The sequence below is a fragment of the Thermobia domestica genome, chromosome 13 (genome assembly GCF_964235325.1).
Source record: "Thermobia domestica chromosome 13, izTheDome1.hap1.1, whole genome shotgun sequence".
NCBI classification, from domain to species: domain Eukaryota; kingdom Metazoa; phylum Arthropoda; class Insecta; order Zygentoma; family Lepismatidae; genus Thermobia; species Thermobia domestica.
In genome coordinates this window covers 26238155-26257084 of record NC_137466.1, presented here as the reverse complement: position 1 = coordinate 26257084, position 18930 = coordinate 26238155, and the positions used below count along the sequence as shown (strand labels likewise).

The 18930-nt window shown below is 36.1% G+C and overlaps 1 protein-coding gene across 3 annotated transcripts in view; it reads left to right on the top strand.

The window, feature by feature from the left end:
• The window catches only part of synr (BH3-only protein sayonara), a 207424-nt gene that overhangs the window by 173921 nt on the left and 14573 nt on the right, over positions 1 to 18930 (top strand). For all 3 annotated transcript variants that reach the window (XM_081735555.1, XM_081735556.1, XM_081735554.1), the window contains exon 10: positions 8151 to 8255. In XM_081735555.1, the coding sequence (XP_081591681.1) occupies positions 8151 to 8255 (105 nt within the window). The remainder of the gene's footprint in view (positions 1 to 8150; positions 8256 to 18930) is intronic.

Below are 18930 nucleotides of genomic sequence, written 5' to 3'. Positions count from 1 at the left end.
GTGTGAAAGTGAAATTTGTGTGGCAGTGAAAGTCGTATAGGCCTATATATTTTTTTCTTCGAATGCCTAAGATTTAGACCTATTCTATAGTGACTTTTGAGTTCTTTGCATATCAATAATGTATATAATGTGTATGTATTTATCTGGTATGTGCACGTAATATCCGAATTATTATTTATTTCCAAAAATTATACTAATAAAGGAATGTAAAGTTAAATTTCTTTAAAGGAGACCGGGGCTATTTAAGTAAAGTAAGAGAGAAATATTTCTTCTGAAAAGTAGCGCAACAGGCGTTGTAACTTATTGTGTCAAATATTAACAAATTACTGTAGCACAATATATAAAAGAACTAAGAAACTGGTAGTCAGAAACTGCACTTTATTTTGTTTATATATATATATATATATATATATATATATATATATATATATATATATATATATATATATATATATATATATATATATATAGATAGATAGATAGATAGATAGATAGATAGATAGATATAGATATTTACAGTTTACCAACAAATTTATTACAATTCAAAATTATTCGACATTCAACTAAAATAACAACAGACATAAATGAGAAATGGAACAATAATTGCTAACAGAATAACAGAAAAATATAATAATTTGAATAAAATTGTAACAATTGCATTAAATAAATTTACGAAACAATTAAGAAAAAATAAATAAGTCAACAGGAAATATATTTCGATAGTCGAACCAAAGGAAGGGGTAGAAAACCACCTATCAACGGCATCATATCTAGTGTTACTGTCTGCTTTTCTACGCCATCCAATGATATTACACCTTATTTGTATAGTATGTCGTCCAGTTGTATAAATGTTCAATGTTGTCCTTTGTGTTAGAGAAGAAATACCTCATCTAGTTCTTTTCCATGTGGTAAGATGCCAAGAACCGACGACACGTTGCCACGTTGGATGGCAATAGATATGCGTTGAATTAGGAAAGATGTTGAACGAATGTCTACAGTAACGATAGAAATGCGTCTGCCTACTTCTCTAATAAAATCAAGGCTTGCAGATCCCCAAGCACCACTAGTCTCGATGGCAATTGGAGCAAAAATAAATTTATCAAGGAGGTTGTTATATTTCCTTTGCTTTTCTACTTCTCTACGACTAGCAACAGCTCCAGCATCCTCTGGAGCAATAACTGACTGTAAGAGAAGTTCATGAAAATGCGCTGCAATTGGTGTGTACCAAGATGCCTGAGAACCTATTTTGTTAATTTCTGGAAGATCTGTATCTATTATTTTTTTCCATTTGGTAGAGACTTCTTGAACTGTGCCATCTGAGTCTAGGTGATCTTGCAGAAGAAGAGCCTCGACTAAACGAAGAGATCCGTAGTCGGACGCTAAAAAGGAAGGAATCGCCATATCCACGGATCGCCGAATACCAAGACCCCCTAATCTCACAGGTAAGGATGCTTGAATCCAAGATTCGTCGCTTAAGGAACAGTTTAAAATTGACTCCAGACCCATTTTAAGGATATGATCGTATTTCTCCAGTAGTGGAGTCTCATTCCAAGATGGAAAGCATCGTGAGAAGTAGTTTAAACGAGGGATCGACAAAGAGGCACGTAGAAGAAAGAAAGCTGCATGGACAAATCGAGGCGAGTCGAGACAAAAAATATTCTAACTTCGATATTTTGCTTAACAGGACATCGGTAAAGCTTCCTTTGTGAGAGCGGCGCCTAGAAGACAAGCATCCTGGTTAGTTAGGAGACGTATTCCCGGGGCAGTTTCGTCATTTTTTTTAAATAATAGGTCGAACTTGGCTTCGTCTGACTCAAGAAAACCAACTTCACACTTTGAAAAATTTAAATATAGGCCAAGTGCAGATGCCTTCCCATTTATTTGTGCTAGAGTTGAAAGAACTACTTCAGGTTCATCAGCGATGGTTCCATCATCCAAATACCAAATGTTTAATTCAGTGTTGATTCATTTCACTAAGGAATGAATGGTTATAGCAAAAAGTGCTGGGCCCAGGGGATCGCCTTGTTGTACTCCTCTCTGGGATGAAATAGTGTCTTGACCTAAGAATAGATCACTGGGTTGAGCGTAACATTGGTAAACATATGGATAGATTGAAGGAAATTCATTCAACACTGGAGTGAGCATGGAGTCCCGGCGAAGCTCGTTAAATGCGTTGCGAAAATCCAGCTTTAAGATAACCTTAGGAGCATTGTGAATGTAGGAAAAATAAACTCGGGTTGCATGTACAGCTGTTTCGGCTCCGTTGGGAGTACAAACACCAAGTTGATGGGGAGACAAAAAGTGCTTAAAATGCTTCCGTGTTCTGAAGCATATAATTTTTGCTGATATTCTGCGCCAGACATTACAAATGGCAATAGGTCTAATTCCAGCAGATTTCTTTTTTAGAGCTGTAAGTTTGGCTCCGGAAAACAATAGCCGAACTTTCAAGGGAACTTTTCCTGAAATAATTAAATTAAACAGATCGCATAATGATTTTAAGAGCTTTTCCTTCGATTCAAGTACTTGACAGAATAGGAGATCTTTGAGAATCGAAGGGCGAAGACCATCGAGACCTCCCGCGCTACCAGATGGAAAGGAATTAATAGCTACCTTAACTTCATTAATAGAAACTCCTTCACAGTTGTTTGGGTCATCTGGAAAATTTGGTAAAGTAAATTCACCAGGATGGGCTGGATGCTTCTCCAATAGCGTCTCAAACAGAAATGTCGGGGGCAGCAACAGTATCATCTGACATTAGTAGACGGACTGCTCCACGGATGTCACCATCTGCAAGTTTGTTTTCTACAATCTTAAGATTGGAAACATTCTGTTCTGGAAGAGATTTCCTGATCTTTGTTGGATGCCAGGTTAAGGCGTCAATACCTACATCACACCAAAAACAAACTCTTTGTTTTACCCACGAGGTAAGATTTTTTACATTTTCAGATTTTTTGGGAGCAGTTAGTGCAACTAATGGAAATAGAAACATGTTGATCCAATCTCTTTCGTCATTTGAAATGGTTACTTGAAGTAACACATCGGCAAGTGCATCAGAACTGCAGCTCGAGCACCTCGAGGGACACGTCTTAAAATATGTGTTGAGGATCTTAACGATATTAATATTTTGCCCAAGTTAGACAACGTCAAATCCTGTGTGCCTTTATTGCGGTTAGAGATGTTAGTTCTTTTAGTTTTATAATCAGGATAGCTATTATTGTAGACATGACAACAATCTTCGTCTCCATTTATAACCTGATGTTTTTTACCTATGTGTATAGCTAATCCTCTGGAATTCACATAATGTTTTCCACAGTGAGGACATGGTAACACATTCTTAGAGTTAGTAGATAAACGGCCATTACTAGACCTGCTAATGTTGGCAACTGAATCAATCATAGATATATTAGATTCACCTAATTCGGCTGATTCAACCGATGGAACACTTGAACCGTCACTTGATGGTTCCATAAGTTCATTCTGCAATTTGTTTAAAATCGTTGAAACTTATATCATTTCAAAATATATTTAAAATACTGTTCAAAACTCTTCGTTGTTGAAAGTTGCAAAAGGAAATTACCAATCATAACGTTCCGTTAATCCAAGATAGTTTATGAAAGTTTATTTTACTAATACTTAACAGATTTGGAAACCGATTTCTCAACTTTCTCTTCTTAAATCTCATGATAATACACATTAAAATATTTGTACACTATTTCAAGTTAATCAATTACTTTTTGATTGCAACCTCAGAGCCGATCTTACCATTAACTGAATACTTCAACTGGTAGTCAGAAAGATATTTAATGAAAATGAATCTTGCAAAAAATCTGGGCTATTTGAGTTATTGTTGTACTGTGCTTACATTTTATTTTATTTTAAAATTATTGCAAATCTAGGTCTCATAGTACATACAAAAGTTACTTACTATATGAAAATTATATGAGAATAATCATTTTAGAGAAAGATGACTTAGCCAGATTAGTTTTTTTTATGCAGTGGTGCCCACCCCCCCTCATGTCCATGACGCACCCCCCCCCTCAATTGCCTATCCGTAGGTGTTCTTCCATGAAAAAAATATTTTCGATTAATTTTTATACCCTCTCAAACATATTTATATAGATTTTTACCCCCCTCAAATATTTCAATGTCGCAGTTTGCGTCATACCCCCCTTGTGGGTACCCCTGTTTTATGCAATAGTAACTTGAAAACCAAAATCACCGTACTACGAAAGTTATGAATCAAGAGTTTAAAAGTTGTTAAAGAAATAGACCTATTCACCTCACAAGCATTACTACACAAATTGTTTCCTCCCAAAGCTTCTACATAAGTCTTATGACATTATTGTTTATGTGCTTGGTAGCGAATCCAGTCAAGGCCATAGTAGTGGCTATTATTGGTTGATACAGGTCGTCTATGGATTATCTTTGTCTTCGAGGTAGTCTTGCTGCTCTTTCCAATATAATATGAAATATTTTCAGAGAATTTCCGTCGCAATTCTATTCACATTCGTCTTACGTGTAAATTCCACGCTGCACAGTGGGCCAGATGCAGAATCTGACTGGAAAAAATTAGTACTCCACCTATACATGCAATATATGGTCACTATACAAGTAAAATTATTTCTTGGTGCCATAAGTGGCCACAATATATTCAAGACAACATATAAATGATATGTAACAGAGAAATAATGAGCTAACAGCTAAAAGATAAAAACCGACAAAAATGAATTAGCCAAACACAACAATAATATACTTTACCTGCAAGGATTGAGAAGAGAAAGCATCTAATCTTCTTTCGAAGGCCTAGAGCTCATCACTGTAGTTTTCGTTGTCACCGTCTGGATAGTTATTATGATCACTGTCACCATCATCGTCATCATCGACATCATCATCATCACAGTTATCACTATCGCGATCTTAGCCATGTCCTACTTCACCTTCCTGAGATGGGGCACATTTAATAGCAGATTCTGTAAGTAGGCCTAACTTCCTGACATCAGGGGGGAATGAGTTTTTTGTTTTTGTTTCGGAAAAGAGAGAGACTTGAAATGATAGGGTCGGATCTAAGGAGGAGCATGTGTAATACATTGCGAATGCTCTCTTTTCGAGAAGTTTTTCTTGCATAAGCTACCCTGTCTCCTCTAACGTGCTTTTGCTTCTTGAGCTTCCTCGGAGAGCATTCCGATAGGCAAGATGGCTGCCTCAAAAATTCCTCCTCCATGAATTAGAATTTTATGAATAGAAACAGGCATGAAGAACCATGGATAGACTAGGATACGGTTTGGTAGTTTCTAATGTGAATGCATCAAATCTTTCTACATTAATTTGAAAACCACACGATATAGTTCGCAATATAATACCAAATCGCCGAATCAGTGCTTCTGTAATCTGAACGAATTGCGATGGATTTTGAAAGAAACACCGCGCTATGTTTCCATCATTAGTACTTCCTACTCCTCCAGGTTTAGGCTGATCTACAATTAATCCAATTTTCGTTCGGAACTCTTGAATAATTTGCTCCTTCCGTGCAGAGAATTTGATTTTGTCTTCGGGATCCCTATCCTGCCATTTGTAAATGTCCAACCGATAAGCTATATGGATTAGGCATTCGAAAAATCGGATGCAAGCATGTAAGGGGGATATTCCAAATCTATATCTGCTACTGTCTATTGTTTTTGTTTGTAATTCAATATTATTCATATTCTTAGAAGTAGATCTATAGGCTATAGCACGTTTGAGAGGAATTTTTGTAACAGAGTTGCACATCTTCATCTACCATTGAGAACACAAGCTGAGAGATAAAATTTACTTCCTTTTCCTGAATCAGTACATAAGTAGGCTTTAAATTACTTATTTGCGTTTCCATTAAACGTACCTGCTTTCTCGACAGTTCAGTTGTCTCTTTTTGGTACAACAATTTAATGTGTCGACAAAATCTAGGCGATGATCGTCTGAGATTTTGTTACAAAAAATTGCTTTGTCAACTTCCCCATCTGATGTTGAATACAACTGTAAGAGGACGAAGGAAATAGCGAGTATCTGAGCCATTATAAGCATTGTTCGATTCATCTTCTGTTTGAACTTTCTGCTTATATACACTATGACAAATACTTCCATCGCAACTCTACTTACACACTAATTTGATTGTGTCTCCATCTCTGATAACACTGTTTAATAAGATCTTCCTGTAAAGCCAAGATGCGCTCCATTGTCTGATCTATTATTGCTTGTAAATGAACTTCGGCTGACAAGTCAGTTCTCTTTTCTGGGATAATACTTTAATTTTGCTTCCCACACCACATTATACGAAGGATATATGCACAATGTTTTGCCTTTGCGCCTAGTCTCAAATTGGTATACTGTCGTTTAGATAAATTGTTATCTATTTATAAAATAAGTGTCAATGCTTCAGCTGGAGAATAAGTGTTTGGACAGAGTTTTGTCGAATAATAAGCATTCTTGTATTTCGTTGCTCTCTTAGGTGTCGTTTGAGTGTTTTCTCCTAATACAACTGCGGCATCTCTTTTTCTAGCAGCTCTCAATGACCTGTGGGTAGCTGACACCAGTTCTTGCTCAGAATGCTTTGTAATGAGTGGATTTCAAGGTTTTTCTTCGACTTCATTCCCGAATCTTCGAAGGGTTTACTAGGTTTGCCTGATTTGCTTGTCGAAGGTCTATGCTCTTGGCTTCGAGAGATTGTTTTGAAAGCAGAAACCACTTTATCAGAGAACTTAATATGTCCTTCCAACCAATCATTATATTTGAATAAAAATCTATCAGTCTTTCTATTACACAGCTTCCAACGCTTCTCGAAATCACCTTTGAAGGCACTTCAAGTCACTTTCACATTGCGAAGAACTTCCGCAGAAAGGCTTTCCATTCCATATTTGTTCGTAACATAATTATAAAGTGCTTCGTTTGATGGTTTAGAACGCAGCACCTCGTCCAGGTCCTTGCGCGTCACGACGAGCATGTCCGGCTCTCTACACCTATCTTTGAAACTAAGATAAATATAAAAATCGGGCAAGAACTAGCAGTAGATCACAACTGTATTTTAAAATACATATATCAAACTACACCATGACGAAAAATCTCGGTACAGACATGGACGTACATTTTTAAATGTCAGTTTGAATTTCCAATAGCACTTCTTTTACTACGTAATTACTTGCAATCTCTAGAGATACTTCAACAGAGAAGGAAAATAAACCAATCAAACAAAACTTAAGTTGAACAGCAAGTACATACACATACATTTACTCATAGCTTATGTCGCAAACTTTCCTTGCCTTTTCACATCTATAATTAAACCACAAATTTAACGTTCATATCATCCCAATTCAGCACGCTACAAAGCATATAATGAAGTATCAACTTTGACGTGCTGCGACCATCAGTACAGGCTCTTATCTGCGTTTATTGATATGCAGCAAGAAACTTTGGTTATCACTTAACACACCTGTGCTGTTCGAATGTAGATTAGACATAGTTGCCAAAACTACTTTTTTCCAGTCAGATTTTGCTTCTAGCCCTCGGTGCGCTGATATTCAGAAAATGGTTCGTAGCCTCTTGGTGACTAAATTTTTTATTGGTTGAAAACCAGTCTGTGCAATGCTTGTAATTCGTGTTCACTGTGTTTTAGTAAACAAAATTTCAGTGTCGTGTTTTTCTCAAAATTTGATTCACTCAAATAGCCCCGGTATTTGGTTTTGCGATAAGGAAACTTCAGTTGAAGATATGACGGACAGTGGTTACGAAATCACATGAGAAGTATCTTGTATCTTACACATATGCAAACGCTTCAGTAAATATGTGCATTCGCACAATTTTGGCACTTTATTTGTTGCATATATAACATTATATTCAGGCCAAGAAAATAAGTGTTGCAAATCACCTTGCTAATATATATAATAAAAGCACCAATCTTCTAGACAAACAGTAAACTCAAAACTGAACAATTTTTGGCGCTACTGCTTACAGTGAATGCATAGTGAATATTTTTCTTATTTAGACTCAAATTGACCCTTTACTCAAATACTGCCGGTTTCCCCTACATGTTTACATTTATATTTTGATTTATAGAGAAAATAATATCTTAAAAAGTAAAAAATATAAATGAACCGAGCAAATAAATATTTTATATCATACAGGTTATAAATACTTCAATTCGACGTGATCTAGACGAAGTACAAACCAAAACACAAGATGCAGCTCTTGCACTTAAACGAGAAAGACTGAACCTCATTAGACAAAAGGTAGGACACTTAATTATGAAACTAGTAGACACTAGACTTAAGAAAAAGATGGAGTATTCTATGTATAATGCAGTACGTATATTGCAATGTTTTTCTGTTTATAATAAAAGGTAAGCGATAAATGTAAGAACCGTAGTATTTCTGAATTTAGTGAATATCACTATATTCTGTGTTACCCAGGTATTTGAACAGTGTTCCGTTCTTTACCTTTTGCTCAATAGACAAAAATAGATGTTTTCGTATTGTCCTCTTCTACTATGTTATGATTAACATATGGTTCATAAATGAAAATTTTATTAAGTAGGACGTGGTTGGAAATCAGAACGAATTGTCGAACCATTGAACAATACCCTAAGGTAGGACTGTTACGATAATCGAGTAGTCGATAACAATTCGATAAAATTTCAAAACCGTTTCGTCGATAAATAATTTCAATTTTATCAAATTATCGAACTTTCGAGACTCTCGAATTGTTCGAGACACTTGAAGTGTTGGGACTCTCGAAATGTTCGAGACACTCGAAGTGTTCAAGGCACTCGCGAGTCTCGAATTGTTTGAAAGCAGCAAATACTGAAAGGTCTCAGTATGATCGCAATATATTGAGTCGTTTGAATATTTTGAAAAGTTTGGGATTATAGGAGTGTTTGGAAGAAATAATGCAATCGAGGTTATGTGTACATAATATATACTACAAATATGCAGGGTGTTCATTTTAAAAGTTGCCTCCCATCAAATGAAGTGAAAGAAGAGTTTCTTCTCACATGTCCTTAAGAACACTGTTTACGTACAAAGCTTAAGTAGACTGTCAGGAGAGGAGAGAGAGAGAGAGAAAGATAAAGCATGCATCACACGAACGGGATTGGAATCCAAGACACCATTAATCTACAAACTGTCACTTTACTGATTGCACCAACAATAGGGCAGGCGGAAAAAGGAGAATTTTGCATATAATTTCGAGGATTTAAATTAAAGTTCTGGATGGAGACAACTGATGATATAGGTAGAGGTAAGGAGATTCGATAAGGCTGAAGACTTCACGAACTTCGGTTTTGAAAATTTATAATACGGCACACGAAACCCTTCGAGTATTAGAGATTGTCGAAATTTCGTGTAATATCTAAACTTCGAGTATCATTGAAACAAACTTTGGGAAATTTGGTTGCTAAGCTCCCTATAGATCGCGCTGTCTGTATGTATGTATGTGACGTCTGACGCTAACTTTCGAACACATTATATGATTTTGATGGAACTTACTTTAAAATGATCCTCTTTGCTTTCATCATACACCTATTAGTTTTGGTTGCCTTACGACAAGGTGAACTCCCTTGAATCCGAGTATGTGTTCCTACTTTGAGCATATTCGTGATGTTACGACTACTATTAATATTACGGTTTTCTCAAAATTAATATTACTGTTACTTCTGTTACTACTACTACTACCACTATAATCTTTTACTGTCATTTTTGCAACTGACGTTTAGTACGTTTCAGAACTATATTTTTTTAGCTATTTTCCTTTCTTCTTTGTAGACTTACGGTATTGGCTACGTGAAGTAGGTAAATTTTGCACCAAGTTGTTGATATGTTTTAGAATAGATCTCTTTTCACCAAATACTTGCTGCTTGTGAGTGAAAAACAAGCTAGGCCTGCCCTTCCACCAGTGTTCATATTTTCCTTTTTGCCATCATCTTGTTGCTCGCCATTTTCTTCTTTGCTGCCATTCTGAAATACCTATGATCACGTACTGTAGTACTATGTAACGATTAGAAATCGCGACTTGAGACCGCCTTTCTATTTTTAGAGCCTGACTATTCCACCTGTGCCCTCGGAAACTATGCGAACTATACTTCGGCCCAACCCCCGCCGCCCTCTGACGGAAGAAACCCTCCCTTTGCTTAGGGAAAAGAAGTGAATAACCTCAGCTATGCTGCCAATTTGTCATTCAGTCGCTTAATCTTGACGAGTGGAGATCATAGGCTACTTAGAGTGTGTAATAAGAGAAACCACAGCGATACCCGTGAAATAATTCATTGTGGCAACGCTTCCGCATCTAACAATTGAAAGATGTCGGTCGCAGCAACTTATCCCCCCTCTTTCGAGTTAGGTATGGGAAGTCACATATCGACAGTAGCGCAAGCAGGGGCACAGTTGAGATAGAAAGGCTCTAGCACGCCTTTCTATGGCCAAAATTTCCGTTTTGCCGCGATCTTGAAATGCCTATCACCACATACCGCAGCAGTCGGATCCAATACCCCCTCCGATAAGAAGGTCGCAGAAGAACCGTCATTTTTGCCGTTTTCAAACATTCCTTTTGGCACGCGCCGGAGCCCGCACCCCATAAACTTATAAGCCTGTAACCTGTAGGTGACTAATGTCAGTAATCGTGCAAAGAATCACTCGATTCGATTCACCAGTTTAGAATATTAGCACGATTATGCTTCGTCACTTTCCCGTTGTCTCCATTTTCTTTTGGCCACCATCTTGAAATGAAATGGTGCGACTGACAACTTTTACCGTGCCGGTTCTGTTGTTTGTGGCACTAACTTACAAGGTTAGAGTGTGTACAAAAGCGCATCACTTTATCTGGTGCCCTTTGCATGGCACAAACACACACATACATGGCCCGAGCAATTACATTAGCCCGTCCATTCTTATATGGCAGGCTAAAAAGGACTGGAAAAAATGAGACAGAGTGGAAGGCTCGACGGCTATGAGGTTTGGATTTGAACTACCCAATTTTTTTGAGAACATGTTAACATTTAGCAATCAATCCCTCTCCTATTAGGCGACATTGATAAATTCTAATCCTATCAAATTATAGGTAAAATGTGAAGCATTAATAAACTTTTTCTTTCATACCTGACAATTTTTGTATTGCTACCGGCTGTTAAGATTTCATGCCGGCCTTGCTAGCAAAGGAGGTTAGCTTGCTGCACTCCGAAGCTAGGGATCATTGATTCGAATGTTAGTCAGCATGTACATTTTTGGGGCCTCACGTATAAGAGGCGGGCCTAAAACCTACTTCAAAAAAAGGAAATCATGGTTGACAAAATTTGGTGACATTCGAAAACTATTGGATACTCGACGAATGAAGTTTCGTAATGGTTCGACAATATCCGAAATGTCAGTAATATTGAAAGTTTGGATAATGCACGAAATTTCGATAACACCCAAAATTTCGAGAATACCAGAATTTTGTTAATATTTGAAGTTTCGAATATACCCGAAATTTCTGTAATAATCAAATTTTTAAAATTACCTGATATTTTTATAACACTAGAACCAGTGGTATTTTTATGATATTGTTTCGGTGGTTTTGCTAACTTTATTCCTGGAAATGTGAAAATTCTGCAAGATATTTTATTTGCTTTAAAATAGTAATTAAAATTTCGGAGGAGGGGGCTTCAGCTTAGAAGACCCCTTAAATACGCCGCTAACTAGAACTTTCAAATACCCGAAACTTCGATAATATTCTAAATTTTGATAATACTCGAAACCTCGATAATATTCGAACTTTCGATAAAACCCGAAACTTTGATAATACTCGAACTTTCGATAATATCCGAAACTTCGATAATACTCGAACTTTCAATAATGCCCGAAACTTCGATAATTTCAAATACTCGAACGGTTTCGAGTAACCGATGACAACTCGATAAATTTTCACTCCCGAAATTCGATAAGTCCTCAGCCTTATCGAACAGCTCTACCCTAAGGTGTTACACAAAATCACCAAAAGAAGAACACTGCATTATTTCAATATTAGATATATGCAGAACATTATATTGAAACCAATCATACTTACTTACTTATTCCTCGGCGTTAAAGTACTTGCAGACTTGGGCTTCCTCAACTACACTTCTCCATTTTTCTCTTTCCACGGTCTTGACTCTCCACCGTTTAATTTCGATTTCTCTTAAGACTTGTTCTACATCGTGTAACCATTTTATCCTAAGTCTATCGGCGAATCTTCTTCCATCAGAAAGGTAGTATGTTCTAGTCCATGCGTTGGACGTGACCTAATCGCTTTATTTTTCGTTGTTTAATATATGCCACTATATCTAAGCCTTTGTAGATATAGTACAGCTCTTTATTTGTTCTTATCCTCCAAGATTCCTGTTCTTTTCAATCCAAAGATCTTTTTCAGAAACCTTCTCTTCCATCTCAATAATAATGTTTAGTTTTATTTTGTTAAGGGTCCACGCTTCGCTTGCATATGTTAGTATAAGTCTCAGTATCGTTTTATTACTATTATTATTATTATTATTATTATTATTATTATTATTTTTATTGCCTGTCAAGGTGATAATTTTCTGTAAAGCGCATAAACACTGTTTTCCTACTGCTAATCTCGAGTTGATTTCGATCGTTATGTGTTTTGCTTCCGTCACCAGTGTACGTTGATATTTAAACTGCTTTACTTGCTGGAACTTGTAATTTGTCATATCCTTGTTGCCTCTTCTTCTTACGTTCCTTCTTGCTCTCAACATGTATCTTGCAGGAATAGTTTTGTTTCCTTCGTTTATTCGTAGCAGAGATTTTTTGCTTCTCTGAAATTCTTCAAAAGCTTCTACTAGGTCTGGGTCTGTCCGTACCTATATCATTACATCATTTGCATAGGTCATATGTTCTGTTAGTCTATTAGTTATACTTCCTACTGGGTTTGTCTTAATTGTTCTTACAGCTTGTTCTAATGCTATCTTAAAATGCAACAGTGATAGTAAATCTTCCTGTCTTTGGCACTATTAATTCCAGACTTTTCTAATTTTATGTATTTTAACTTTCTCTTTTGTTTCTTTTAGCCTCATTCCTATTAGTTTTCTCAATTTTTGGAGAATTTTCATCCTCTTAGACATTTTATTAATTCTGTTTTATTTAAGCTGTCATAGCTTTCTAAAATCTATGAACAGATGATGTAGATCTGTATTAAATTCGTATATTTTCTAGCCTATTTGCCGAATTGAAAATATGTGATCTAAAGTTGTTTTTCCCGGTCTAATCCTGTCTAGTATTTACCTATTGTTTCTTCTGCCTATTTTGAGAATTTTCTATTCGAGATTATTGCTGAAATATATAGTGCTGTTGTCATCAGAGCTATGTCTCTGTAGTTAGCGCAGTCTATTTTGCTGCTTTTCATGTATAGGTATGATTTCTGTCAAATACCGTTCTTTGGGCATTCCTTCCTTTTATCAGTTTCCCCTATAAGATTGTGAATCTGTTTGAAAATTTCGTTCCTGCCTTCTTTATCAGTTCCGACGGTATCCCATCTCTCCTGCTTCCTTTTGATTGTGTAAGAAGCATATTATCTCCAATTTTGTAATTTCTTGCTCTTGTTTTAACAGTTCAATTTTCTGTTTCCAAATCGTCTATTGAATTTCGTACTTCACTATGCGTTTCTTCTTCAAACTTAGGACTTAACAAACTCTCTCCAACTCTTTGTAATTTCTTCTTGGCCTGCGCCAATTATGACATTCTTTCTCCTACTTGTTTCTACTCTTGGTTGATATCCTATCTTTAATTCCCTTATTCAATTTTCTACTTTTTTAACTTTATACCTTTCTTGGAGATCTAACTTCTTATTTCTTTCCCATTTTCTTCTTTTTTCCTTATCAATCTGCTAGCTAACTGTTTATTTTCCTGGATCGCTCTGGCTCTCAGCTGTAATCATTGTCTTCATCTTCATTTCTTGGATTAATTTATCATACTCTTCGTCATACAATTCAATCCTTTTATTCTTCTTTTTAAATAAATCACTTCTGCTGCCGGTGTCCTTTAAAATCCCTTTTAAAACCTCCCATTTTTCTTCGACATTTCCTTCCTTCTTTTGATTCTTTTACCTGTCTTCTCTTCATATTCTGAGTATATTTTAAAAAAAAATGAATGTCATAAGTTTTGTTTCCCTCCAAGTTGCTTCTTTTCCTTGCGGGTATCCTTTGCTTATATTTGATGCCAACTAAAAATTATGGGTGTTGCAGTCCGCTCCTCTAAAACTTTTTACATCCTCAATATCTGATGCGTGTCTTTCATCTATCATTACATGGTCTATCTTGTTTCTCAAGCTTCCATCCGGAAATACCGAAGTTTCTTTGTGTCGATGTCGTCTGCCGATATCGTCTTCCCCCAGCCTTTGTAGATTCTTTTCCCAGCTACAAGGCAGCAGTGTTGTTTCGGTCCACCTCGGATGATCCCGGTACCCACCATATCTGATGGACGTTTCCCTATCCGCGACCTGAGGAGACACCTTGTGGGAGTCTAGCCTTCCCTCATGATTGAAACCAATCTTAAGAGTCTGTGGTGCGATATTATTGTTCTAAGTTCTAACAGGACATGAAGATGACGATATAAAGGACAGTTTTTACGAAGAAATAGAACGTGTATTTGATCAACTCCCGCGATACCATGAAAATTCTATTAGAGGATTTCAATGCAAAGATAGGACAAGATTACATATTTTCAACCCGATTGCAATGAATGAAAGCGTATACATTAATAAACTAACTAACTAACTAACTCTATGGCCTATGGAACCCGGAGGTTCAATGCCGCGTTCACAAAAGCTCTCCACTGACTTCTATCCTTAGCTAACTGCATCCAGTTTCTACTTTGTATTCCAATCTCTGCGAGATCCATCTTAATATTGTCCTCCCATCTGCGCCTAGGTCTTCCTAATGGTCGTTTTCCGATTGGTCTTCCTGTCAAGACTTTGAAAGCGTTTCTACTTTCTTCCATTCTAGCTACATGACCCGCCCACCTAAGCCTCCTAGACTTGACGACCCTAACAATGTTGAGTAAACCATATAAATTATGTAGTTTCTCGTTAATTACATTAATAGAATAATGATAACGGAGTCAGGCTCGTGAACTTCACATTTAAAAACCTTATCATGAAAAGTACAACATTCCCACATCACGACATTCATAAATATAATTAGATCTCACCAGAAGGAAAAACACGTATTCAAATTGATCACGTTTTAGTAGATGGAAGAAGGCAATGCGGTATAATTGATATTCGGTCGTTTAGAGACGCTGACTGTGACATTCAGCACTATCTGGTAGTCGCGATTATAAGAGAGATATTATTTGTAAGGTAAAAATAACCGAAAATTTCTCACAACCCAGAACTAAATACTGTTGAAATGATTTTTTGCTGTAACGTTAATGGGTATTGGTACTCTTCATAGGCGAAATGCTAAAGTATGGTACTTTGCGAAAATTGTTCTATGAGTACTTGAATTTTGAACTAGTTTTCAACAAATTTTGCTGTTTGGATTTATGTAACACATTTGATATAACCATAATTATTGTTTATGTGTATATGTTACATATTTATTTTATCTTTCTAATAAAGTTTTAAAATATTAAATTGAAAATAGTAATTATATTGCGATATTTTTCTTATACAGGGTGATTCAAAAGTCAGGCACCACAGGACAAATAGGTAAAATATATATGGTACATCCGTACATAGATAAAATTATTTTGCACGTTTATTTTTTATATTTGTTTATTTCTGTACAAAATATTTGCTGCTGTGGCATGCATGCCACATCTGTGTGCTGCGACAGGACACAATATGTATGCTAGGTGTGAACGGATATATCTTCAGATGATGCAGCAGTTACAATTTATACATTCGTGCCTATACGGTCAGTTTCAAAACCACGGAAAACATGTCATCCGTCGAACATCAGAAAACTGGAAAGGAATTTCTTCGGAGCTTGCAATTGAACAGAGGATGATGCGTGTTATCAAGAGTAGAGGAGGTTTAACCCACGGTCGTGGAATGACACAAAATACTTGCGGCACGGATTCAATGTTTACATATATTTGGAGAGATGCATTCTGCTATGACATCTTTAACAGGAACTGAATGCCAACAGAGTGCACAACATTGTGAGCTATTACCATCACGTATGAAGAGAGACCGAAGTGATCGAAGACTTATGATACAATGGTTGAATAAGCTTCAAGTCTTTTCAGAGTACTTGCTACGCTCGTTGAGCTCGAGCACACAGTACCCCAATATTTGAACTCACTCTCTCACCACTAAAGAATGCACTAATTTATTCATTTATGAAAGGATTTGAGAGCGTTACACCACAGGCATCTGAGGAACCTGAGCTGTCAGAATATTCGTTATTGATGGTGGATGTTTGCTTCGACATGTGGCATGGTCTAAACACCATTTATGGATGAATGTGCTTCAGTCATACTGCAAATTTTTATGTCAGCATTTTCATGTTCCATGCATAGTAGTATTTCACGGGTACATAAATTGTCCCTCCATCAAAGACGAGCATCAACGCCGAAGGATTCATCCTGAAGCATCCGATGTGAAAATTTCATTGAGCGCACCAGCATATAATAACCACCAAGCGTTCCTCTCAAATGACAAGAACATTAATCACCTAATAGATTTGTTGTCTACAAAGTTGAGAGCAAATGGTCACATCATCAACAGAGCACAGATGATGCTGACAAGTTAATTATTTCGAGTGCAATTAACATGGCTCGTAAGAAGAAACAAGTTACAGTTGTGGCGGATGACTCGGATATACTGGTGATGTTGCTGCATCATGCTGATGACTCGGTGGGTAAAATTTTCATGAAATCACTTGCAAAGAGAAAGAGGCATGAACAGAAACCATTCTATGATGTCAGACGTATCCAACGTCATATTGGATCACTAGTTTGTAGGCATCTCCTGTTTATTCATGCAGTTAGCGGGTGTGATACAATGTCAGCACCCCACAAACAAGAAAACCCGAAAGTTCTGAAGACAATTCAAAAGAATCTAACCGCTCAGGAATGTGTAGAAGTATATCTTTCAGATAATTCGTCAGTGGATTCAGTCTCAAAGCAAGCAAGCAATTCTTCGTCATTTTGTATTGCGGTACACAAACTAATGATCTCCCTCTAATTCGTTGCACAACCTACATGCGAATGAGAGCAGTAGCGTGGAGACCAGTATATCGTGATTAATTGGAAAGTGAACACGAAGACTAATAGGATTGGCTGAAGGCCTCAGTAAATAAGAAAAAGAAGAAAAAAATAAATAAAAATAAAAAAGTACAACAATGACTATATATATATGTCTGTTAAAAGAATTTAAACATTTTTATAACAATGACTATATATATAACGGTTAAAGAATTTAAACTTTGTTATAAAACATTTATATATATGTCTGTATTTTCATTAATTTCGATAGTGTCTGAAGAAGGATATGCTAGATATCCGAAACAGTTACAAATTATAATTTAAAATAAAGTGGGTTTTAAGCTTTGGTCAGTGTCTCTTTTGTTAAAACATAAAACGTAGTGTTTATACTAAAGTAAATACACAAGAAAACTTAGAAGCCACTAGCAAGAAAAGTGATCAGAATTTATTTTATTAGTGAACCAAACCCGGAACGGGTCATTAGGACTCGCATGTACGGAAATGAAGGAGGAATAAATACTGGTAAGGAATGCATCAAAATAGCATATAGACAATAACTTCAGAAACAAAATAAATAATAACTGACAATTATATTGCAGTTACTTGCATACAAGGCTCAGAATCAAGGAATGAAACATTGAAATCAACGAAACATAAAGTTATAAGAAGTATTTTGAAGTTAGAAGTATTTTGTGTTTAAATAAAATAATAAAGAATTCATACAGTGTAGAAACATTTTATGGAATATAAATTACACTAAATGGGAATTCATACAGATATATTTTAATTACTTTTACAATATGGAATCCGAGAAGAACAATTCGAAATTTTAAAGTTGATTCAGGGGCAATATGGCAAAAGCGCTGAGGAGACTTTCTTTTTACCAAATTGCGTTTGAAATTTCTACGTTTGAAAATATTGAACTTTTATTCTCATCCGTGTTTACCTCACGAGTCATATGCATATTTTACTCATTTGTCTTATCGTGCGGGACTTGCGAGTTAACCTGTCTATAACAGTCTATACCAGTATTGAAATTTCAACACATTTTGATTATAAATTGCCACTATTTTATTACAGACCAAATATATATTATGCTGTGTGTGTGTACTAACTGGTATTACTTCAATAGCTACATTTGTTTCAAAACGCAATTTTGAGTTACAACTTCAACCCGGAATATCTCGAATTTCGCAAACTTCCAGGTTTTAGCACTCTCTGGTTAAATCATTCATAGCTATCTGATTTCATATCCCAAAGAACATTTCAATAGTATTTAGTTCCGGGCCAACCTCGAATTTTAACCTACTATATCCTTGAAAAAGAAAATGGTCATCGCCTGAAAGCGGAGAGGTTTAATTTAAAGAAATTAGAGGATGGTCGGGAGAGACATGAATACCATATTAAAGCATCGAATAAACGCTCGGTTATAGAAGGTTCGGAATACACTAGTGTTAAGGATACTTGGGTTAAAATTAGGGACAGCATTAAAATTCTAATAAAAGAAAAAAGTAGCGCAAGCGGAAATACATAGAAACAAACAGTTGTTCGACTACTAAACTAGCAGAGAATAGGAAACAGACAATACTCCATTTGCTACAAAACACAAACAATGGAACAGCACAAAATTTTGTTGATAACAAGCAGGAAACTTTCAAAACTTTTGGACCAAGAAAACATGATTTTTTGAAAGCTAAAATTTATTGAACTTGAAGATAATAGTAAAATCATT